We start from the raw sequence: 26,179 nt of genomic DNA, 5'->3' as shown, positions 1-26,179 counted from the left end.
TATCTATCAGATCTAGGCCCTTAAATCTATTTCTCACTTCCACTGTATAATCATAAGGGATTTGATTTAGGTCATACCTGAATGGTCTAGTGGTTTTCCCTACTTTCTTCAATTTAAGTCTGAATTTGGTAATAAGGAGTTCATGATCTGAGCCACAGTCAGCTCCTGGTCTTGTTTTTGTTGACTGTATAGAGCTTCTCCATCTTTGGTTGCAAAGAACATAATCAATCTGATTTCGGTGTTCACCATCTAGTGATGTCCATGTATAGAGTCTTCTCTTGTGTTGTTGGAAGAGGGTGTTTGCTATGACCAGTGCATTTTCTTGGCAAAACTCTATTAGTCTTTGCCCTGCTTCATTCCGTATTCCAAGGCCAAATTTGCCTGTTACTCCAGGTGATTCTTGACTTCCTACTTTTGCATTCCAGTCCCCTATAATGAAAAGGACATCTTTTTTGGGTGTTAGTTCTAAAAGGTCTTGTAGGTCTTCATAGAACCATTCAACTTCAGATCTTCAGCATTACTGGTTGGGGCATAGACTTGGATTACTGTGATATTGAATGGTTTGCCTTGGAAACGAACAGAGATCATTCTGTCGTTTTTGAGATTGCATCCAAGTACTGCATTTCAGACTCTCTTGTTGACCATGATGGCCACTCCATTTCTTCTGAGGGATTCCTGCCTGCAGTAGTAGATATAATGGCCATCTGAGTTAAATTCACCCATTCCAGTCCATTTCAGTTCGCTGATTCCTAGAATGTCAACATTCACTCTTGCCATCTCTTGTTTGACCACTTCCAATTTGCCTTGATTCATGGACCTGACATTGCAGGTTCCTATGCAATATTGCTCTTTACAGCATTGGACCTTGCTTCTATCACCAGTCACATCCACAGCTGGGTATTCTTTTTGCTTTGGCTCCATCCCTTCATTCTTTCTTGAATTATTTCTCCAATGATCTCCAGTAGCATATTGGGCACCTACTGACCTGGGGAGTTCCTCTTTCAGTATCCTATCATTTTGCCTTTTCATACTGTTCATGGGGTTCTCAAGGCAACAATACTGAAGTGGTTTGCCATTCCCTTCTCCAGTGGACCACATTCTGTCAGAGATGGGAATACCAGACCACCTGACCTGCCTCTTGAGAAACCTATATGCAGGTCAGGAAGCAACAGTTAGAACTGGACATGGAACAGACTGGTTCCAAATAGGAAAAGGAGTACGTCAAGGCTGTATACTGTCACCCTGCTTATTTAACTTATATGCAGAGTACATCATGAGATACGCTGGACTGGAAGAAACACAAGCTGGAATCAAGATTGCTGGGAAAAATATCAATAACCTCAGATATGCAGATGACACCACCCTTATGGCAGAAAGTAAAGAGGAACTAAAAAGCCTCTTGATGAAAGTGAAAGTGGAGAGCGAAAAAGTTGGCTTAAAGCTCAACATTCAGAAAATAAAGATCATGGCATCCGATCCCATCACTTAATGGGAAATAGATGGGGAAACAGAGGAAACAGTGTCAGACTTTATTTTTGGGGGCTCCAAAATCACTGCAGATGGTGACTGCAGCCATGAAACTAAAAGACGCTTACTCCTTGGAAGGAAAGTTATGACCAACCTAGATAGCATATTCAAAAGCAGAGACATTACTTTGCCAACAAAGGTCTGTCTAGTCAAGGCTATGGTTTTTCCAGTGGTCATGTATGGATGTGAGAGTTGGACTGTGAAGAAGGCTGAGCACCGAAGAATTGATGCTTTTGAACTGTGGTGTTGGAGAAGACTCTTGAGAGTCCCTTGGACTGCAAGGAGATCCAACCAGTCCATTCTGAAGGAGATCGGCCCTGGGATTTCTTTGGAAGGAATGATGCTAAAGCTGAAACTCCAGTACTCTGGCCACCTCATGCGAAGAGTTGACTCATTGGAAAAGACTCTGATGCTGGGAGGGATTGGGGGCAGGAGGAGAAGGGGATGACAGAGGATGAGATGGCTGGATGCCATCACTGAGTCAATGGACATGAGTCTGAGTGAACTCCAGGAGTTGGTGATGGACAGGGAGGCCTGGCGTGCTGCAATTCATGGGGTCACAAAGAGTTGGACACAACTGAGCGACTGAACTGAAGAGTCTGACACGACTGAGTGACTTCACGTTCACTTTCATGCATTGGAGAAGGAAATGGCAACCCACTCCAGTGTTCTTGCCTGGAGAATCCCAGGGATGGGGGAGCCTGGTGGGCTGCCGTCTCCGGGGTCACACAGAGTCGGACACAAGTGAAGCGACTTAGCAGCAGCAGCAGCAGCAACAGACTCTTTAATAGGACTTTCCTGGTGGCTCAGACTGTAAAGCGTCTGCCTACGACGCGGGAGACCCAGGTTCGATCCCTGGGTCAGGAAGATACCATGGAGAAGGAAATGGCACCCCACTCCAGTACTCTTGCTTGGAAAATCCCATGGACAGAGGATCCTGGTAGGCTATGGTCCATGGGTCACAAAGAGTTGGACATGACTGAGCCACTTCACTTTCACTTTCAGACTCTTTAATTATCTCATGTAATCCCCAGAACACAACCCTATGACTTTCATTCTATATCCTTTCTTTCACTGCTGAGAATACTAGCTCAGAGATATTTAAGTAATTTGCCCAAAATCATATGGCTAACAAGTGATGGGGTCAAGGATTCAATTTCAAATCTCACTCCAAAGACCAAGTTTTTAGAAGAAAATCTAATAAAGTATACAAATTGGTGTTTCAAATATGTCCTCAAAAGAAAAGGGCTGAATTAAATACTGCATTGCTCCATAAACTCTACCTAATCCAATCAATATTACACACTGGACTAGGTAACTTGATTAAATAAGAAATGCCCAAGCTAGGGGCTGTAAGAGGTGCTACCTTCAGAGAGTAAAATTATTTTTTCCTACTCTATACTTCTCAGAGCTATTGGAATCATACGAATTTAAAAGACACTGAGCGTGAGGAGGAAGAATTATCAGTACTATGAGAGAAGTCATTAAAAATCTCAGCAAAACTTTAAAACAACATTTAGCAAAACTTTTATAACTCATTATAAGGAGTGCTTAATAATCACTGGGAATTATTCAATAAATCATGATAGTGAAAAGTTAATATTCATTTTCACTGTCACTCATGAAAATCTTAAACTTGAGATTCAAAACTCATTTTTATAGACCAAGCCGCTCCTCAATAAATTAGAAACAATTGAAGCAAACACATCCAAGCAAATATACCTCATAAATGCAAATTAAAAGTTAAAAACCAAAACTTTAAACTGCACTTTTTGTCCATGTTAACACTAGCATTAAGTGCCAAAAATATCATTTCATTTTCTAGCCCCTCTATATTCTAAAGGAAGAATGGTTTGGAAACATTATTTCTGAATATAATATTCGTTGTGTAGTCACTCAGTCATGTTCCTCTTTGCAACTCCATTGACGTCAGCATGACAGGCTTCCCTGTCCTTCACTATCTCCCAGACTAATATAATTTAGTGAAAATTTCATCTGGATAATTAATGGTGTATGGAAACGATGAGATGGTTGAATGGCATCATCGACTCAATGGACATAAGTCTGAGCAAACTCTGGGAGACAGTGAAGGATAGGGAAGCCTGGCCTACTGCAGTCTACGGGGTCACAAAGAGTCAGACATGACTAAGCAACTGAACAAAAAGGGACTTAAATAATATAGAATGCAAGAAACTAGTTCTTAATCCAGAACTATTTCTTAATCCACATGTGCATGCTAAGTCACTTTGTGACCCCATGGACTGTAGCCCATCAGGTTCCTCTGTCCATGGGATTCTCCAGGCAAGAATAGTGGAGTCGGTCGCCATGCCGTTCTTCAAGGGATCTTCCCAACCCAGGGATTGAACCCATGTCTCTTCCAACTCCTGCACTGGCAGGCAGGTTCTCTACTGCTAGTACCACCTGGGAAGTCCACAGTCAAAATGAAATTAAGAGATGTGTTGTTTTCTTTGTTCTATTTTATACTGTCAACAACATTCTGAGCAGGAACTAACAGAAACCTTCTCACATTATCCTTACTAAAGTCATTAAGGGAACAGTGTTCATCAAGTTCTTTAATTCCTAACTAAACTTGAAACAATAGAATGGGAAAGACTAGAGATCTCTTCAAGAAAATTAGAGATACAAAGATGGGCACAATAAAAGACAAATGGTATGGACCTAACAGAAGCAGAAGATATTAAGAAGAGGTGGCAAGAATACACAGAAGAACTGTACAAAAAAGATCTTCATAACCCAGATAACCACAATGGTATGATCACTCACCTAGAGCTAGACATCCTGGACTGTGAAGTCAAATGGGCCTTAGGAAGCATCACTACGAACAAAGCTAGTGAAGATGATGGAATTCCAGTTGAGCTATTTCAAATCCTGGAAGATGATGCTGTGAAAGTGCTGCACTCAACATGCCAGCAAATTTGGAAAACTCCGCAGTGGCCACAGGACTGGAAAAGGTCAGTTTTCATTTCAATCCCAAAGAAAGGCAATGCCAAAGAATGCTCAAACTACTGCACAATTGCACTCATCTCACACGCTAGTAAAGTAATGCTCAAAATTCTCCAAGCCAGGCTTCAACAGTACACGAACCATGAACTTCCAGATGTTCAAGGTGGATTTAGAGAAGGCAGAGGAACTAGAGATCAAATTGCCATCATCTTCTGGATCATAGAAAAAGGAAGAGAGTTCCAGAGAAACATCTATTTCTGCTTTATTGACTATGCCAAAGCACATTATGTCTCCCAACTCAAGTGTGGATCCTTGACATTAGTGACTTCTCCAACTTTGTATTCCTGGTAATAGTACAGTGTCTATCGCGGTGTCTAATTCACTTTCAGCACTCCATATATTTTTGGCTAAATTATCCACTCTTATTCCATCTTCAATGATAAAAATCTCTTGAAAACAACTGAATTTGAAACACTTTATTCTCTAATATAGTCACAGCAATTACATAAAAACTTTAGGTAACTATAAAGACCTGATCAAACTGGCAAATGCTACAATTTAAATATAATGATTGATAAATATTGAAAATAATGTGTATGTGTGTCTGAGTCCCTTCTCTGTTCACCTGAAAGTAGCACAACATTGCTGATTGGCTCTTCCCTGAAACAAAAATTCTCAGTTAAAAAAAAAATTAAAAGAAAAAAAAAGACTGAGAATATGTTTGCTTTTAAAATTATGCCATTGGATCCACTCAGTCACATGAACCATCTAACCAAAATCATAGAAAATAATCCACTGGCAGAAGAATTAGAAGCTTTATTGACAAATGCTATGAGATGTCACTCAAGTAAAGGGTGCCCGAACTCCAAATTCTGTATTTATTATGTGGCATCATGTCTGCACTACATGAGCTATATGAAAGCTAGTCAAAAGAAGAGAGTATGTCTAAAGATAGATCAGTGGCAAGAAACCTAAACAAATGACTTTTTAGACCACAGTAAAGCACTAAAAACTTGGATAATATCAAAATATTCTACATCTATAATAAATCCCTAAGAATTAAAACAGTTAAGTAACTTTAAATATACAACTGATACCTTTAACTATATACAAAAATTAACTTAAAATGAACCAAAGCCTAAATACATGCACTAAAATTATAAAACTCTTAGAAGAAAACACAGAAGAGAATTTTCATGACCTTGGATTAGACAATGATTTCTGAGATATAACACCCAAACCACAAGCAACAACAAAAAAATATACAATTAGGCTTCATTAAGATTTAAAACTTTCCTGCTGAAAAGTAAATCAAAAAAGTTTAAAAAAAAAAAAAAAACCCTACAAAATGGAAGAAAATTTTCACCTATATTTGATAAGTGATTTGTATCTAGAATATATTTTAAAACTTTATCTCAAAAAGACAATTTTTAAATGGGCAAAGGATCCAAATAGACATTTTTCTAAAGAAACTATACAAATGGCCACTAAGTACATGAAAAGTCACTCAACATTACTATTAGGGAAATGCAAGTCATAATGAGATACCACTTCACACTACTAGAATGACTACAATAAAAAAGAAAGCATTGGCAAGGATGTTTAAAAAAAGGAAGTTAAAGAGAAAAAAGAAAGAAACTAGAATCCTCATACTCCACAGTAAGAATGTAAAATGGTACAGCCATTTAGTAAAATAGCTTGGCAATTAGCAAATAACCAGGCAATTTGACTCCTAGGTACATATCCATCAGTTCCGTTCAGTCGCTCAGTTGTGTCTCTTTGCGACCCCATGGACTGCAGCACGCCAGGCCTCCCTGTCCATCACCTACTCCCGGAGTTCACTCAAACTCATGTCCATCGAGTCAGTGATGCCATCCAGCCATTTCGTCCTCTGTCAGCCCCCTATTCTCCTGCCTTGAATCTTTCTCAGCATCAGGGTCTTTTCAAATGAGACAGTTCTTCACATCAGGTGGCCAAAGTATTGGAGCTTCAGCCTCAGCATCAGCCCTTCCAATGAATATTTAGGACTGATTTCCTTTAGGATGGACTGGTTGGATCTCCTTGAAGTCCAACAGACTCTCAAGAGTCTTCTCTAATACCACAGTTTAAATGTATCAGTTCTTTGGCGCCAAGGTCCCTGGTGTCTCAGATGGTAAAGAATCAGTCTGCAGTACAGAAGACCTGGGTTCAATCCTTGAGTTGGGAGGATCCCCTGGGGGAAGGCATGGCAACCCACTCCAATAGTCTTGCCCAGAGAATCCCGATGGACAGAGGAGTCTGGTGGCCTGCAGTCCATGTGTGTCAGACTCGCAAAGAGTCCAACACAACTGAGCAACTAAACAAGCACAGCTTTCTTTATAGTCCAACTCTCACACCATACATAACTACTAGAAAAACCATAGCTTTGACTAGATGGACCTTTGTTGGCAAAGTAATGTCACTGCTTTTTAATATGCTCTCTAGGTTGGTCTAGGTTCCTTTTCTTCCAAGGAACAGTTGTCTTTTAATTTCATGGCTACAGTCAACCATGTGAAGTGATTTTGGACCCGGAGATAATAAAGTCTTATCACTGTTTTCATTGTTTCCCCATCTATTTGCCATGAAGTGATGGGACTGGATGCCATGATCTTAGTTTTTTGAATGCTGAGTTTTAAGCCAACTTTTTCACTCTCCTCTTTCACTTTCATCAAGAGGCTCTTTAGTTCCTCTTTGCTTTCTGCCATACGAGTGGTGTCATCTGCAATATCTGAGGTTACTGATATTTCTCCCAGCAATCTTGATTCCAGCTTGTGCTTCATCCAGCCCAGCATTTCGCATGATGTACTCTGCATGTAAGTTAAATAAGCAGGGTGACAATATATAGCCTTGCCGTACTCCTTACCCAATTTGGAACCAGTCTGTTGTTCCATGTCCAGTTCTAACTGTTGTTTCTTGTCTTGCATACAGATTTCTCAGGAGGCAGGTAAAGTGGTCTGGTATTCCCATCTCTTGAAGAATTTTCCACAGTTTGTTGTAATCCACACAGTCAAAGGAAGCAGATATAGATGAAGCAATGTAGAAGCCAACGAAGCAGAAGTAGATGTTTTTCTGGAATTCTCTTACTTCTTCTATGATCCAATGGATGTTGGCAATTTGATCTCTAGTTCTTCTGTCTTTTCTAAATCCAGCTTGAATGTCTGGAAGTTTCTCAGTTCACGTACTACTGAAGCCTAGCTTGGAGAATTTTGAGCATTACTTTCCTAGTGTGTGAAATGAGTGCAATTGTGCAGTAGTTTGAACATTCTTTGACACTTTCTTTGGGATTAGAATGAAAACTGACCTTTTTCAGTCCTGTGGCTACTGCTGAGTTTTCCAAATTTGCTGGCATATTGAGTGCAGCACTTTCACAGCATCATCTTTCAGGATTTGAAAGAGCTCAACTGAAATTCCATCACTTCTACTAGCTTTGTTCACAGTGATGCTTCCTAAGGCCCACTTGACTTCACATTCCAGGATGTCTGGCTCTAGGTGAGTGATCACACCATTGTGGTTATCTGAGTCAGGAAAATCTCTTTCGTATAGTTCTTCTGTGTATTCTTGTCACCTCTTCTTAACATCTCTGCTTCTGTTAGGTCTATACCATTTCTGTCCTTTATTGAGCCCATCTCTGCATGAAATGTTTCCTTTGTATCTCTAATTTTCTTGAAGAGATCTCTAGTCTTTCCCATTCTATTGTTTTCCTCTATTTCTTTGCACTGTTGACTTAGGAAGGCTTTCTTATGTCCTTGCTATTCTTTGGAACACATATCCATATATCCACAGAAAAACTTGTACAAATATTCACAGCAGCATGATTCCTACCAGCCAAAAGTGGAAACAAGCCAAACTTATATCAACCGATGAATGTACAAATAAAATGTAGTATATCCATGCAATGGAATTATAATTTGACAATAAAAACAAATGAATTTCTGATACATGCTACAATATGAATAAAACTTAAACACATGATACTGTCAGTCATAAAAGACTGCCAGTCATAAAAGACTACATTTTTTACAATTCCATTTATATGAAATGTCCAGAGAGAATATTAGTGGCTGCCTAGTGCTGGAGAAGTTGGGAGGGAAATGGGTAATGACTGTGAAAGGTCATGAGATTTCTTTTCAGAGTGATGAAAATGTTCTAAAATTGATAGTGATGCCACACAACTGTGAATACACTAAAAATCATTAAATTGTACCCATTAAATTGGTTAACAGTATGGTACAGCTTCCCTGGTGGCTCAGAGGTTAAAGCATCTGCCTGCAATGTGGGAGACCTGGATTTGATCCCTGGGTCGGGAAGATCCCCTGGAGAAAGAAATGGCAACCCACTCCAGTGTTTTTGCCTGGAGAATCCCATGGATGGGGGAGCCTGGTGGGCTACAGTCCATGGGGTCGCAAAGAGTCGGACTGGACTGAGGAACTTCACTTCACTTCTTCATGGTACATTAATTATATCTCAAAGTTGTTTTTAAGAAGATAATCAGTTGTAACATTTCTTGGAAGAAATGGTGCCAACCAGCTATAGATCCATATGCAGGGCTTTCCTGGTGGTCTAGTGGTTAAAAATCCACCGAGCAATGCAGGGGACATGGGTTCAATCCCTGGTCCGGGAAGGTCCCACAAGCTGGGGGGCAATCAAGCCCTTGCACCATAACTACTGAGTCCACACACCGCAACTACTGAAGGCCACGTGTCCCAGGGCCTGTTCTCAGCATCACAAGAGAAGCCACTGAAATGCGAGGCCACGTGCCACAATGAAGAGAAGCTCCAGATCACTGCAACTAGAGCACGCACACATGGAAAAGAAGAGCCAGCACAGCCATAAATAAGCAGCAAGCCTTTTAAAAAAATCCACGTCTTCAAAATCTAAATACCAAATCACTCAGTGCCCTTATTAACTACAGAAACACTCATTAGGAAAGAAGTGAAAAAGATTGGGTAGGAGATCTGGCTCTCAGAGACTACAATGATACCAGAGTTTGCGTACTTACTAACTGGATACTTTATTTTAGCATCCTGCTCTTTGGAATCATGAAAATTTCTTATAAATTTGAGAAACTGGGTAGCTAAAAGAGCTAGATGCCCATCAAAAATGCACTAAAGTATACAGACATAAAAAGAAAAAGGATGATGGCAAAAACCAGGAAAATATTTGATCATATTTGTTCAACTGACTTGCGGACTCAAATGAGCACTAAAGAATGAGCCACTGCACTGACATCCTAAGGACGGGATGACACCCCTTATTTTCAATAGACTCTCAAGAGGTTTTCGCACCAAAAAAAGTTTGTTTTGTCATATATACTGGTTCTGCACCAAGATTAATGAGTTTTCTGTCATTCATATTAAATACTGAAATAGCAAAACAATTACCACTAAATGTGGCCAGCAAATACCCATGAACAAATGTTTAAATGTCTCAGTAGTTTGGTCATATTACAGGCAGTCATTGAGAAGGAAACGGCAACCCACTCCAGTATTCTTGCCTGGAGACTGCCATGGACAGAGGAACCTGGTGGGCTACAGTCCATGGGGTCCATGGGGTCACATAGTCAGACACGACTTAGCAACTGAGCACACACACATAGGCAGTCAACTTTCAAGTGTAGCTTTACCACAGAAAATATACATGTTGTAAGGAACATTTTCTTAAACGAATTCTGGCTAAATAAATAACCTACTCTTACTAACTTAGTGGTTAAGCTCTTCAGACCAGCAAATCAAATCTACAACAACATATCCATGGGGAGAAAAGGTTCAGCATTCCAACTGTGACACCAGGGATTCATCCTGCCAGCTTCCCATGACTTCAAAAGGTAATCATAATCACAACTTTAAAAACTACTTAGCCTCAAATATAATAATAAAAAAAATAGATATCCTTTTTAAAAATCAACATTAAACAACCAAGTTTACAACTTTTCACCATTTAAACAAAGTTTGCACCACAAGGTAATTTGTCATAAAAATAAAATGAACTCTCATTATTATTCTCAGGTCAAGTTGTGATACATAATAGCTTCTCAAATTCCCATGCTTTGTAAGACAACCAGTAATTTCTATGTTTTGTTTTTGTTGCTATTTCTGTTAATACCAAAAGTTTAAAAGTTAATAAAAATTAGAGTCTGCCTTAGAAAATATAGGCAATTTAGGGATAAAATAAAGGAGAAGAATAAATAATCACGTGTTGCAACCAAAGAGAAACTTGCACCATTATTTAGTTCATTTATCTGTTATTTTAAGAGCGTATCTTTGTCTTAATTCAAAAGCAAACTCCTGTAACTATAAGAAGTGTAAAAAAAAAAAAATCAAGTAAATATGGAAAGCAGAAAAATTAAGCAATTTGCCTGAGGTCACCTAGCTAGGAGGTGGACAAGCAAATTCAGGCTGCCTGGCTCCAATGCCACCCTTTTACCTACTCCCTGGACCACCTCTGTAGATTTCACTAACTCCTTCCTCTAAGCCCCCAGCGCTGGGGTAAGAACACATAAATATTTGCCTGCAATACATACAGCTCAAGGAACATTTTCTTACGAACTCAACTCTAAATGGTGGTTAAGCTCCCCTGAGATTCAAATATAAACATTTCCATACATTTTTTTTAATCAAGTAGAAAAAGCATGTAACACTTCTTTGAAGTTTAGGGAATACATTAATTACACTTTTATAATATGCCCCTTACTTGTAAGCAATTCACTAAAATTTATGACTACTTGAGATGCCAAAAATTAGGCATGGTAGGCCATAAATAAAACCACAAGACTGGCTAAATCAAGCTAAAACAAGCATAAACTACTTGGGGAAAACAGTAAATTTCTGCTAGTATGCCGGCCCCAGCCATGACTGGCCCATATTCTTGATCCTCTTTTCCTATCACCTACCACTCCCCACATATACCCCACATCACTGTATGAGAATTCTAACCAGCACTGGAGGACTCTTGCAGACAAAAGGACTGCCAACAGCATATGTATAACTCTACCTTTGCTTATTTCTCTTGAACAAAGAAACATCCAATACTCGTTGAGTATATACTGTTCGTATGATATGCACTGTTTGATAAGCAAAAATCTTTAACAGCTACATATACTAAATCATTGCTTTCAAATGTCTAATTTATTTTTCTTCTATTAACAATCAAGTTAAAATTATCAATATATACCTATCACAAATCCTTTCTTCCTAGTTTGATCTCACCAAAAGTCAGTGTTTGATCTCAGCGATACTCAAAATGCACAACACATTTATAATTTACACTTATTCCGTGCTTTATTCTTTTAAGAGGTTCTAACAGTTTTGCTGATAAAAAAAAATTCAGTAATTCATCTGTACCCTGTAAAATAAACAGAAGTCTCTTATAAAGAAAAAAAAGTATCAAGTTGGTAATACTGATGTATTCATAATTACATTCCAAAAACAAGCATTAAACTCATTATTATACTTTTTTTAAGTTTTGAAACAAGCAGAGATTAGAAACAGTTGCAACACTAGCTCTATTGATTTGGGAAGATTAGCAAGCTAATAGATATACACATATACACACACACACTCTCTCTCTCTCTCTCTCTCTCTCTCTCTCTCTCTCAGGACTTCAGCAGGTTCTTGGGAGCCATTTTGCATGAAATATGAAGGGCTTTTTAACAAAAATACTTCATTTCTTTTGCAAAAACATAGATTATGAATAAAGTTTACAACAAGGGTGCCAAGCTCATTCAAAGGGGAAGGAACAGTCTGTTCAACAAATGGTGTTGGAATAACCGGATATCCACATTCAAAACAGTGAAGTTGAACCTTACTTTACACCCTACACAAAAATTAACACAAAATCCATCAGAAAGCTAAACATAAGAGCTAAAACTATAAAACTGCTTAAAGAAAACTGGGATAAATGTTCACGACCTGAGGTCTGACAAAGGACTCTTAGATACAATATCAAAACAAAGAATCTATAGATAACTTGGACTTAATCAGAATTTAGAACTTTTGTGCTTCAAAGAACATTAACAAAAAAGTAACCAACAAAATGGGAGAAAACACTTGTAAATCATTTATCTGCATAAAGAACTTAAATCCAGAATATATTTTTTAAAAGTCTCTTACAATTCAATGAAAGACAACCAAATTTTGAAATAGGCAAAGGATATGAATAGACATTTCTCCAAAGATGTTATACAAATGGCCAATAAGCACATAAAAATAAATTCAACATTATATGACAAGATGCAAGTCAAAACCAAAATGAGATTCTTCACATTCACTAGGATGGCTAGAATTATTAACAGGTAACAAGTGATGATTAGGACATAGGGAAAGTGGAATCCTCATACACTGCAGGCAGCAATATATACGAAATGGTGCAGCCACTTTGAAAAACTGTCTGGCTATTCCTCAAAGGATTCAATATATTTACCAAAGCCCCAGAGATTCTACTCCCAGGTATACACCCAAGAAAATTAATACAAATGTTCAAACAAAAACTTGTACACAGATGTTTATAGCAGCATTATTCATAATACTCAAAAGGTAGAAACAACTCAAATATCCATCAACTGATGAACTGGCATTACTAATTCTTACAAGCACCCAAAGCCAAATGCCAGAGAGATTACTGGATTGCTCTCTGCACACGTTTACGAGGACTTCTTGTGGCATTCCTTGCACAGGGAAGGGGATTTGGTACAAAGTCAAATCCAGCCAACCTCCACATTGTCTTTTACATTCCACACCTATGAAACATTGGGAAATTTCCTTCTTGGAATTTAAAAACACCTCATAGTGTCTGAATTTTCATTATCACCAAAAACTAAGTACAACTTTAACTGTATCATGACAACCCGTATTCTATCATTTATATCTGTACTCAGTCTAGATATAGGCTTGATTCAATCATGATTTTGGTTAGAAGATGTTACTTTGCATTTACCTGTAAGCAATTCTGCTCGAAAAAAAACGGATTCTGCATACAAAGAAAGATTCCATGTTTCACAAAGGCTGGAATTCTTCAAAACATGGCAATATCTCTTGTGGTTCAAGAGCAGCTCTAATAAGGACTGCAGTTCTAGAAAATGACCTCAGAAGCCCTGGTCATATGATTCCTACTCCGGTGCTTCATGATTAAGATAATCTGGCTCTCTTCTCATGTCTTTCCATAGTTATCCCCACTACTTTATTCTGTAACTTTTTCTCTGTGCTCTCAGTTCATGTTCGTAAGAGAAAAAGTTCAGTTAACTATCACTGTTCTTGTTGGGGCAAAATCTTTGGACCAAGAGCTCTTATCTGTTCCTGATCAGCCCAAAGACCTGCTTCTGCTGAGCCTTTGATAAGATCAGTCAGCTACCGCCAGCATGGCAAGCATCACGCAATAAAGGAGATGACAGCCTGGGCGGAAGCAGTCACTTCAGGCTGCTCCCTCGGTACATGCTGGGACACAGAGCATAATAGCATCCTAGAACTTAAACCCTCTTCTCTGAGCTGACCAGACTCAATTCTGATATCCGATATATTAAAACATGAAAGAATTTATGCATTCACAAATGGTCCATAAGTGTATAAAAATGTAACAGAGACTTTTAAAATGAGGGGGGGGAAAAAAACTCAAAACACGAAAATCTCTGCCTTAGCACCTGTGATAAGTCATTCAAATTCTGCAAGAATTCCTTCAAGTGCTAAGGAACTCCATATCTAAAAACCATTGTCAGACTATTCTAATAGATTTTTTATTTTTTTTACATCTTTAGGTTAGGACTAAATCTATTTTCACATAAACTCTGCCATTTGGCCTTTTTTCTGAAGCAAGAACAAATTTATTCACTCAACCAACTAAGAATCCTTCAAGTATCTATATATCTCAAATTTCCCTTTAGTCTTCTATAGACTAAACCCATTGAATAAACTTACATAATTCTTCCGAGGACTTAATTCCATACGCATGGTCATTCTGACTTTGTCCTAGGCACAACCTATCTTGCTCAAACCACTCTTTAAACATGTACTTGAAACTAAAAGCAATACCCATTGGATGGACAAAAACAGAACATTGTAGACTCACTTTTAAGAACTGGTAACTAACTTCATTAATCCAATATATATTTTTCAAGAACCACCTAACACTGTGATTCATATTAAGAAAATACCCAGTAAATTTCCTGGATCTTCATTCAACACTACTAAAATATTAAATATACTCCAAAAGACCTTTTGGTGGGAGGCAACATCAGCAAAAGAACAGTTTATATTTAAAAATTCTCACAATCACATTTTCTGTTACAACTATTGTTAAAAGCAAGGACCAAAATATTACAAAACATATTCAAACACTAGTTTCGTCATTTAGTTATTGTGACAGATACCCCACCCACCCTAGCAGCTTGAAAGCTTTCACTGGCGGTAGGAGACACTCAATCTAGACAAAAGGCTTCCACATATCTTTAGAGTATTGATCCATAGCACCCTGACACTCTACCCTAAATAAATAAGACTGTCTCAAAAAGAATTATGGATGTGTTTTAAAGGATAGTTTGAATTTGTATAAAATGAACAAGATATTAGATCTGATAGACAGAGTGCCTGAAGAACTATAGCCAGAGGTTGGTAAAACTGTACAGCAGACAGTGATCAAAACCATTCCCAAGAAAAACAAATGAAAAAGGCAAACTGGTTGTCTGAGGAGGACTTACAAATGGTTGAGAAAAGAAGAGAAGTTAGAGGCAAAGGAGAAAAGGAAAGATATACCTATCTGAATGCAGAGTTCCAAAGAATAGCAAGGAGAGATAAGAAAGCCTTCCTAACACAACAATGAAAAGAAATATAGGAAAACAAAAGGATGGGAAAGACAAGCGATCTCTTTAAGAAAATTAGAGATACCAAAGGAACATTTCATGTAAATATGTGCACAGTAAAGGCCAGAAACAGTAGGGACCTAACAGAAGCAGAAGATATTAAGAAGAGGTAGCAAGAATACACAGAAGAACTATATAAAAAAGGTCTTCATGACCCAGATAACCATGATGGTGTGATCACTCACCTAGAGCCAGACATCCTGGAGTGTGAAGTTACAGGGGTCTTAGGAAGCTTTACTACCAACAAAGCTAGTGGAGGTGACAGAATTCCAACTGAGCTATTTCAAATCCTCAAAGATGATGCTGTGAAAGTGCTGCACTCAATATGCCAGCAAATTTGGAAAACTCAGCAGCAGCCACAGGACTGGGAAAGGTCAGTTTTCATTCCAATCCCAAAGAAAGGTACTGTCAAAGAATGTTCAAACTACCGCACAATTGTGCTCATTTCACACATTAGCAAAGTAATGCTCAAAATTCTCCAAGCCAGACATCAACAGTACATGAACCAAGAACTTCCAGATGTTCAAGCTGGATTTAGAAAAGGCAGAGGAACCAGAGATCAAATTGCCAGCATCCACTGGACCATCGAAAAAGCAAGAGAATTCCAGAAAAACATGTAATTCTGCTTCACTGACTTAGACTTTATGTGGATCACAACAAACTGTGAAAAATTCTTCAAGAGATAGGAATACCAGATCACCTTACCTGCCTCCTGAGAAATCTGTACGCAGGTCAAGAACCAACAGTTAAAATCGGATATGGAACAACGAAATGGTCCCAAATTGGGAAAGGAGTACGTCAGGCTGTATATTGTCACCCTGCTTATTTAACTTATATGCATAGTACATCATGAGAAATGCTGGGCTAGAGGAAGTACAAGCTGAAATCAAGACTGCTGGGAGAAATATCAATAACCTCAGATATGCAGATGACACCACCCTTATGGCAGAAAGCAAAGAGGAACTAAAGAGCCTCTTGATGAAAATGAAAGAGGAGAGTGAAAAAGCTGACTTAAAAATCAACATTCAAAAAACTAAGATCATGGCATCCAGTCCCATCACTTCATGGCAAATAGATGGGGAAACAGTGGAAACAGTGACAGACTTTTTTCTCTTGGGCCCCAAAATCACTTCAGATGGTGACTGCAGCCATGAAATTAAAAAACGCTTGCTCCTTGAAGAAAAGCTATGACCAACTGAGACAGCATATTAAAAAGCAGAGACATTACTTTGCTGACAAAGGTCCATATAGTCAAAGTTATGATTTTTTCAGTAGTCATGTATGGATGTGACAGTTGGACCATAAAGAAGGCTGAGCACTGAAGAATGGATGCTTTTTAACTGAGGTGCTAGAGAACACTCTTGAGAGTCCCTTGGACTACAAGGAGATCAAACCAGTCCATTCTAAAGGAAACCAATCTTGAATATTCATCGGAAGGACTGATGAAGAAGCTGAAGTTCCAGTACTTGTGGCCACCTGATGCAAACGGCCAAGTCATTACAAAAGACCCTGATGCTGGGAAAGACTGAAGGCGGGAGGAGAAGGGGACGACAGAAGATGAGATGGTTGGACGGCGTCACCGACTCAATGGACATGGGTTTGATCAGGCTCCAGGAGACGGTGAGGACACTGAGGCCTGGCATGTTGCAGTCCGTGGGGTTGCAGTCGCAGAGTTGGACACAACTGAGCAAATGAACAACAAGAGGAACAAAATTGTCAAGAGAGTTGTACCGGCCTGGACTAAAAGAAACAATTTCAAATTGAAGAGAGTTTTTTTGGACTCCTAATTGTCAATGAGAAGGAAGCAGATTGAAAAATACTACTCAGTCACAAATGGATAATTTACAGAAAAGAAGGGCTTCTTAAAGGGTAGAGCCACAAGCAGAAGAAGATAAAAGATTAGGAAATATTTCCAAAGTAACAGAAATGGGCCCCAATCAAAGAACATGCATTGCCCCCAAAGCAGGGGACCCCAACTAATGAGCCAGGCTCGATTTCATACTTGCTATTCACACCAGTGGGCTTCGAAGGTGGCTCAGTGGTAAAGAATCTGCCTGCTAATGCAGGAGACGCAGGTTCGATCCCTGCTAGGGAAGATCCCCTGGAGAAGGCAATGGCAGCCCACCCCAGGATTCTTGCCTGGGAAATCCCACGGACAGAGGAGCCTGGCAGGCTGCAGTCCACGGGTCACAGAGAGTCAGACACGACGAGGATGCACACACATCTTACCAGCGCTGGGGATGTGCCTCCCACTCCTCCTCCATATGGTGGGAATTCTACTCACGTTATCCTGTACGTGTCTCACCACTGTACGCTGGGTTTATCGTTTCAGTTCCCAGGTCTATATCAAGAGGGACACAGTTCCTTTCATCAAGAAGTGAAGTCTCATCCTCCCAACTCCTTTTTTTAATCTGGACTGTTTGGGGGCTTGTTTTTACTAACAGAATTCTAGCAGAAGTGAAATGACTCAAGAAGCCTTGTGGCTTTCACTCTTTTCCTCTTGAAACACTGCTGCTACCATGAAAAGAGCCCAGACTCCTCCTAGGAGAGGCCACATGAAAGAGAACCTATTTTGCGCCCACTAATAGCCCCAGGTAACCACCAGGACATCTTATGCTACCCAACCCTAGCCAAGCTGCCAGATGACTGAAGGCACATGAGTGACTCTAGACAATAACATTTAAAAACAAACTGCGCAGCTAAATCTAACTCAAATAACAAAATACTGAACAAATAAATGCTGTTTTAAGCCACTACATTTTGGGATTACAGGCAATCATCCTTTAGTATATAAGCAGGGATTGGTTTCAGGAGCCCCTTTGGATACTAAAATCCACAGATGTCAAGTCCCTTATATAAGCCAGTGTTATGTAGTTGGCCTCCAAATTCAAGGATTGTGCATGTATTGAATATTTGTTACACAGCAATAGATACCTGCTGCTGCTGCTGAGTCGCTTCAGTCGTGTCTGACCCTGTGTGACCCCACAGACAGCAGCCCACCAGGCTCCCCCGTCCCTGGGATTCTCCAGGCAAGAACACTGGAGTGGGTTGCCATTTCCTTCTCCAATCTGTGAAAGTGAAGAGTCAAAGTGAAGTCGCTCAGTCGTGTCCGACTCTTCTCGACCCCACGGACTGCAGCCTACCAGGCTCCTCCGTCCATGGGATTTTCCAGGCAAGAGTACTGGAGTGGGGTGCCATCGCCTTCTCCATAGGTAACTGAGAGAGGTAAATAAAATAATGACGCATCTTTATTTGATGAAATACAATCAGCAGCTCAATGGAAGCTTTTTAAAAATACCGACCTGAGGAAAACAGTGGGAACTCATGCAGTTGACATGAACATAAAATACCATAAATTACTACCAATATGTCCCAGATTAATGCTGAAAGATAAAGTTTCCAAAGTTAGACTACCACAGAAAAATTCCTTAAAGTCCTTTCCTAGTGCTATCCAATCTCCAGTCTTAACATTTTAAATGGGTAAGAGTGCTATCCACTTACTTTAAATGAACACAAAATGGGTAATGTTCATGAATTATGGACCTCTTTTTAAGACAAGGTTTTCGATTTTCAACTTCAAATAAACTCTGAGGATACCACTGGTATTACTGAAACTAAAAAGACAACTTAAATAAGAACACTGAATTGTAGGCCGTTTTAAATAGATTATTTCAATAGAGTAGAATTAATTTTTGAGGTTAAAGTGGACAGTTGCTCAATTTTAAAACAGAGATTTTTTTATTGAGGAGGAAGCATGTGTAGTGACAAAGCACTAGAATTCAGACAACCTGCGTCTGATCTAGTAGAACGAAGTAAAGCAAACCACTTATTTTTGACCTTGATTCCTCAGTTATGACCCACCAAACAGCTTCTAACAGCATTCTAGAAGACTCAAAGGGAATATGAATTTCACGAAATTAATAAGCAAAAATAAAATGGTTAACTATACAGTCCCTTGAATTACTCTTAATACTAATTATCTAATTAAAGCCACCTTGCTTTGAGTAGTTATAACACACTAAATGTGTTACAACACACTAAATGTATGTTCACCTAATCCTACTAACAATCCTATGAAGAAGGTACTGAAAGGTTGTTGTTGAATCACACAAAGACACCGGGATTCTTGGCCCCCGGAGGAGAAGAATTCAATCCGGGGCCAGAGACGAGGCTTGATCGCTCAGAGCTTTTGTGTAATAAAGTTTTATTAAAGTATAAAGGAGATAGAGAAAGCTTCTGACATAGGCATCAGAAGGGGGCAGAAAGAGTGCCCCCCTGCTAGTCTTCAGCTGGATGTTATATAGTCACTAGCAGTCTGTTAATGAAAGAAAGGAATGTCTTAAAAATCAGAATGGCACCAGGCCCCTCAACCATAAGATGCATTTTGGGATAATCTTGGCACAAAATGGTTTATCCTGGACCATAAAAAGATTAACTTGAATCTTGAAGAAGGGCAGACCACCATACAAATAGTTTAATTTACATAGATTAGGGGAACAGTATCTGAGTATAACATACTGGTTTGTCAAGTAGGTTCTGAGCCAAGAGGCGGAACTGACTTGAAGACAGAGTCTGGGGTAAATGCATAGCATATTAGCATAGCTTAAGACAAACATTTCCACAAGAAAAAGGCATTGGTTATCTCTAGGTTTGAGAATAGTTAACTTCAGGCGAAACCAGGTGTCATTCTGGCAACACTGTATTTTAAGAGAAACCTCCTTTTAAATTTGTATAGAGAAGGAAAAAATATCGCTAGTGTGTTTCCTCCCGCCGCTTAAGAGAGATAAAAATGTCTGACACTTGCTGGCTACTTCCTCCCTTTGGAGACCCCTGGCCTTCCTGCCTGTTACCCTCTCAGTACTATTACTATATTCTACCTAACAGTAAACTAAGGTATAGAGGCTAAGCAACTTTCCAAGGTTTTGCAGCTGGCCTGTTGGAAACAAAGCCAGAATCAAAAGCAGTGTTTTTGTTTTTAACTCTTGAGCCAAAACTTTTAAATACAATATGAGACCCTCAAGTTCTAGCACCAAACACAACACAAGAATTCTGATGTCAGAACTGCAAATAGGCAAGATTATATAGTGCCATCAGCAACACAGCAAGAATCAGGTGATCTAAATTCTAATGCCAATTCCACACGACCCACATCTGGATGTAAGACATTGGGCAAGTTAGCAATTTAGCAGTGGAAATCAAGTAGTTTTAAATCAAGAAGAAATTAGGATGGCTGACAAATGTGAAATACATATATTTTTCAAATATGAACTTTATTTTTGAATACTAAAATATTTCAAATATTGAAAATACGAACAGGTTTGTAGGGAAAGTTGATGCTAAGGTAACACAAAGACGAATCTGGGAATGTTTTATATTTAAGTAGAGATGACCACAAATGCTATTTCAAAAATCAACATTTACATGAAAGGAAACCACCAGTAGCAAGAAGAAAGAATATGCTATAAAGGTAAACTTTTACTTTGAGAAGAAAAAGGCAGCTGAACTTAAATGGAAAGATAAAAGGTCAGGTACACAATGACAAAACAGTCAACGAAAATAGATAAAGGTGTACTACCAAGACCCCTTTAGGCCTGAACTGATCTATCCTTCGAAGAATTTTATGAACCTAAATACTCATTGTCCTCTAAATGCATCCAGTTATAAAGAACAAGAACGGTTTATAATTTTATGCCACAACGAATGAGTATTTAAAGCTACTTTGGGGTTTAGAATTGCTACAGCAACCTTAAGTACTGCAGAAGAGGAAAGAGTCGTGGAAACATTATAGGCGACGAAAAAGTAGTCTGTACTCAGAGCCCTTTGGTGACCTAAATGGGAAGGAAATACAAGAAAGAACATATGCATGCATGTAGCTGATTCACTTTGCTGTACAGCAGAAACTAACACAACACTGTAAAGCAACTATAGTCCAATAATAATTACTAATTAAAAAAAAGCAGTCTGGGCTAAAAAGGCAACATTGTCTTGCCCTAACAAGAGAATTAGCTACCTAACAAAAGCCAGGAAATGGAACCGTATAATAGAAAATAGCAAAACGGTCAGATGCTAAATAGCATCAATGAACTGTCTGAATTAGGAAGAGCTGACAGATTCTGTGTTATACCTCAAAATGTTCTAAAATACCCATTTGGCAAGTTATGAGATGTCGCTTCAGAATGCCTATGATTAAACAATAATCTAATTTTCCACAACATGGAATGATGGAATACTAAATACTAATTTCTAGGGGGAAAAAAAAATTCTCCTCAAAGTACAACCATATTATCTCTAAAACCTGAAAGTTTCAGGCTAGGTGTATAGAATTTTCTTAAGTGATATTAGAGGCAACGAATAGCTGAGTCCATTCTACATTTCTACAGAGTGAGTCAAACTGTCGATGACAACCAGAATCATTTACTTAAGATAATCCTCCATGAAATTAGCAGGCGATCATCAGGGAAGGGGTGTTTCTCCTTTTCTAGAATTCTTAATAAAACCAGGAGTAAAAAGAAAAGATGTAAACTCAACAAGCCAGAAAAGTGATCCTTGTATGACCACTAATTGTTACTACTGTATTGATACATATGCAGGGGAAATTAAAGAACCAACTTCAAGAAATAGAAACAAATTACACGTGCTAAACAAATGCGATCACTAAGAAACCTGGAGTGGTACTTTTTAGAAAGATAGTTCCTTTGACGTTGCATTAATTTAGGCGCAGATAATGAACGTCTTAGCCACCTTCCTTTACCCTTTTCTAAGCCAAGCCCTTCGGAAGCTGGAATCTACAAGGCAGACTACCAAGAAGGAAAGAAGCTCACGGTGGAAATGCTATCCTCACAGAGCCCAGAGAACAGCTGACGCCCCAGAAGCTTGGAAAATATCCCGTTTACCTTACTAAGAGCGCTTAGAAAGGAAGACGATCGTCCACGTGCACTATTGTTTTCCAGGTGCGTTTATTTATATGTAACTTAGGCTTTGATATCAGTACCTCCAACCTCAGGCAAACGGTGGGGAGGAGGAATGGCAGCGCCGCGTGTGGTATCCGGGCGCAACACAAGTTAAGAAAATAAAAACAAAACCCTTTTTAAAAATTACATTGTACTCGGTGCCCTCACCTCTCCTCCACATCGCTGCCATCACCCCCACGCAGCTCCCCGCAGCCGCCGCCTCGGGTCCCCATGACAACCCCTCCCGAGGGCGAGCCCCCTTCTGCTGCGGCGTGCTGGCCCTCGGCCCGGCCCGGCCGCGCCGGCCTGGCAGGTGACAAGCCCACCGGCCAGGCAGGTGACAAGTCCACCTGCTCCGGGCGCTCGCTCGCCCCGCTCCCGGGAGGCGGGCCGGGAACCCCGCAGCCTCGGGAGCCCCCACTCCCGGGCCAGGGCACGACCCTCTCCGGTCGGGGACGAGGGGGGAGCCCGGCTGCATGGAGAGCTCAGGAGGTCCCACTCTGACCCCCACACGAGTGACACAGGGGCCGCAGCGGCCCCGCGCCTCGGTCTCAGGGGCTGAGTAGCGGGCGCCGTGGGCGCGAAGGAAACTTGTCGGTTTACACAAACGACGCGTCACCGCGGCGGGAGATGCTGGGGACGACGCTCACCTTGAAAGGGTTGTTGAGGTCCGGGTCGGCAAACGGGTTACTGTCGAAGTCCGACATCTCGCGCTCGGCGTCACCCACCCGACCCAGGCGCCGAGAGAGAGACGGGCGAGGCCGCCGCCCCCTGCGCGCTCACGTCGCCGCCGCCGCCGCCGCCGCGCAGATCCGGGGGCGGCTCGAGAGGCCGCCCGGCAGGCCGCGCCACTGAGCATGCCCGGTGCGGCGGGCCGTCGGCGCCGCGCCGCCTTCGCGGCCCCGGTCCTCCCGACCGCGTCCCGCGATCCGGGCTTTCGCGGCGACCTAGTAGGAACCAGGGGCTGGGGAGGCCGCGAGCCGAGGTGCTCGGGGCTAAGCGCCCTGCCGAGGCTCGGCGTTTGAATGAGCGGGGCGTCTCTCTGGATATGGTTGTATTACTGGTTTAAAATCGGCCCCCTGAGGCCGAGCGTAACTTAGGGGAGAGGTCGCACGTTGCGAGTAAGAAAAAGATACACTGAGCCCACGTCTCAAGGCTAGAAAGGCAGCTCGAGACGCAGGCTACACACCTCGGGAAGGAGTGGCTACTGGGCGCAGAGGAGCGGGGAACCTGTCTCCAAAAACAACTCCCCGTGATGCCCAGTCCTCGCTGATGAATTTCGCACACCCTTGACCCCACCTGGGAATCCCAGCCTTCAGGTTTCTCCGCCCCTGGGTTGCTGCCAAGTCACGGAGACCAGCCTCGATGCCACCGATCTGGACTGGCTCCGCGGAGGTTTGAGAACGAGTCAATACCAGGGTCTGGCCCTTTCTACCATCCTCCAGAATCTGCAAAATGTCTACGTCTCCGGAAATGATCGCGGGGTGGCACAGGTCCAGAGATCAAGGCCTTCAAGTAATCATCTACTTACTAGATGACAAACAGATGCCGTCTTTGTTTTCATTCAGGCCTTTGGGGGCAAAATATACACCTCTGTTTTCCTAGTCACTATCCAACACCAGTGGAGAAGGGCATGGCAACCCGCTCCAGTATTCTTACCTGAAGAATCCCATGGACAGAGGAGCCTTGTGGCTAGAGTCCACGGGGTCCGAAGCGACTTAGCACGCACGCACACACCCAACACCAGCGATTACAAAAAATGAGTATGATATGAAATTTATTTGTATCATGTGTTGTCTCACCCCTGAACTTAATGAAAGGGCATCTCTGTATTATTCCCTTCTCACGTTCCTTTTGCTCTAACAGCAAAACATTTAGCAGACCAAACTAGAAAAAGCCAGAATTATTTCACTTGGAAGGAACTAGAGTTGGTTTTCTTGGTCTTCCTGCACTATTCAAAGTCACCTAGGAAATGGTTTCTCCCCACTGTGAAAATACTAGCTAGTGACAAAAACAAAAAACACATTTGCTGTAATCTCTTTGTTGGGATCCAGGCTGGGATACATGACAAGCTTCTAGGCCACAGACTAGGACTGTCAACTGATAAGTGACAACAGAACAGAATGATCATGGCAGAACTGCAAGATTGTGGGCATGGAAAACAGCATGCAATCTACTGTACTTGGACTCCTATCCTCAGCAGCTCCCAGGAGTCTGTAGCTGAGTGCTCAAAACACGTGTGGAGTTCAAATCCCAATTTTAATACTACTTGTGCCACATACTTCACCTCTCTGAGTTTGTAAAGGGTTATTTAAGACTTATTTAAAATAAGATAGAGAAAAGTTACCTGCAGGTATTTAGTGCCTAACAAATACTGTTGAATGTGTGAAAATGCTAAGGGGGCCCAGTCCATCTTTCTTAAATATGTTTCCTCATCACGCCTGAGCATGGATTGACTTCTCTCACCACGTTGGCCCTCACTCCCTTCACCTGTCCTTCAAATGACTCAAATAATCAGCAGCTGTTTATTATGCATCTACTATGTTCCAAGACAAAGGAGATTAGCTAAGTCTGCATTTCTGGATGGAAATTTCCAACTATGCTGTGTTTACACCTAATGATATTAGCACTTAATGCAAAATTTTACAGATTTCATCGTTACAGAATCACTTGGACTATTTGTTAATGGTGCAGACTCCCACCGCTCTGTATCACCTACGCCTGAGACTGGCTTTACAATAGGGGCCGTGGATCTGCATTTTTAAAAATTTAACTGTAGGGAAAATTGCTCTACAATGTTGTGTTGCTTTCTGCCTTACAATGCAAATCAGCCATAGTTATACATATATCACCTCCCTCTTGGGCTTCCCTGGTGGCTCAGACTGTGAAGAATCTGCCTACAATGTGGGAGATCTGAGTTCCATTCCTGGGTTGGGAAGAGCCCCTGGAAGAGGGCATTCTTGCCTGGAGAATCCCCATGGACAGAGGAGCCTGGTGGGCTACAGTCCACAGTCCATTGGGTCACAAAGAGTCGGACACAACTGAGCAACTAAAAACAGCACAGCACCTCCCTCTAGACCTTCCCTCCCTCTTGACCTTCCCTCCCTTCCGCCTATCCTACCCCTCCCAGTCATCACAAAGCACCAGACTGGGCCTCCCTGTGTTATATAGCAGCTTCTCACCAGCCATCTATTTTACACATGGTAGGGTATATATGTCGATGCTACTTTTTCCATTCATCCCACTCTTACATATTTCTTCTATTTTTAAATGCCTTTACATATGACTATATTCTTTTACATAAATGGGTTCATAGCATACTCACTAATGTTTTTAACCTTTAAAAAAATTTTTTTTTGTTTTTCTTCCTCTCTATTTTTATAATACTGTCTATCTACAAGCACATAATGTAACTCACATAATCATATGCAAACATAATACATATTCATGCAGGTATGCTTATATATAGTCATATAGAATTTTGGTATTGTCTTGAAAAAAAGGATTTTTTTTTTTTTTGGCAAATTGTTCTTCTCACTCAATAGTAGTTTTTCGGTGAGATGGGCATTGACAAGGAGACAATCTATGGTTTCTTACCCCAGTACACCACATAAATATTTGTCTCTTTTTATGTGTACCATTACTATAAAGGTGAAAAGTACTGGGAAGCATGCTGCTGCTGCTGCTGCTAAGTCGCTTCAGTCGTGTCTGACTCTGTGCGACCCCATAGACGGCAGCCCACCAGGCTCCCCCGTCCCTGAGATTCTCCAGGCAAGAACACTGGAGTGGGTTGCCGTTTCCTTCTCCAATGCATGAAAGTGAAAAGTGAAAGTGAAGTCGCTCAGTCGTGTCCAGCTCTTAGTGACCCCATGGA

General features: G+C 40.8%; 1 protein-coding gene across 5 annotated transcripts in view; it reads right to left on the bottom strand.

The window, feature by feature from the left end:
- The window catches only part of SCAMP1 (secretory carrier membrane protein 1), a 150,793-nt gene extending 127,629 nt beyond the window's left edge, over positions 1-23,164 (bottom strand). For 2 of the 5 annotated variants that reach the window (XM_061430044.1, XM_061430043.1), the window contains exon 1: positions 22,956-23,113. In XM_061430044.1, the coding sequence (XP_061286028.1) occupies positions 22,956-23,012 (57 nt within the window). In that variant the 5' untranslated portion in view covers positions 23,013-23,113. Of the gene's footprint in view, positions 1-22,955 lie in introns of all 5 variants that reach the window. The other 3 variants (XM_061430045.1, XM_061430046.1, XM_061430047.1) reach the window with 3 other exon arrangements.
- Between the last annotated feature and the right edge of the window lie 3,015 nt (positions 23,165-26,179).

Source organism: Bos javanicus, chromosome 10 (genome assembly GCF_032452875.1).
Source record: "Bos javanicus breed banteng chromosome 10, ARS-OSU_banteng_1.0, whole genome shotgun sequence".
Lineage (NCBI taxonomy): Eukaryota > Metazoa > Chordata > Mammalia > Artiodactyla > Bovidae > Bos > Bos javanicus.
The sequence above is the reverse complement of the archived record's forward strand: the minus strand, read 5'-3'. Positions and strand labels throughout refer to the sequence as shown.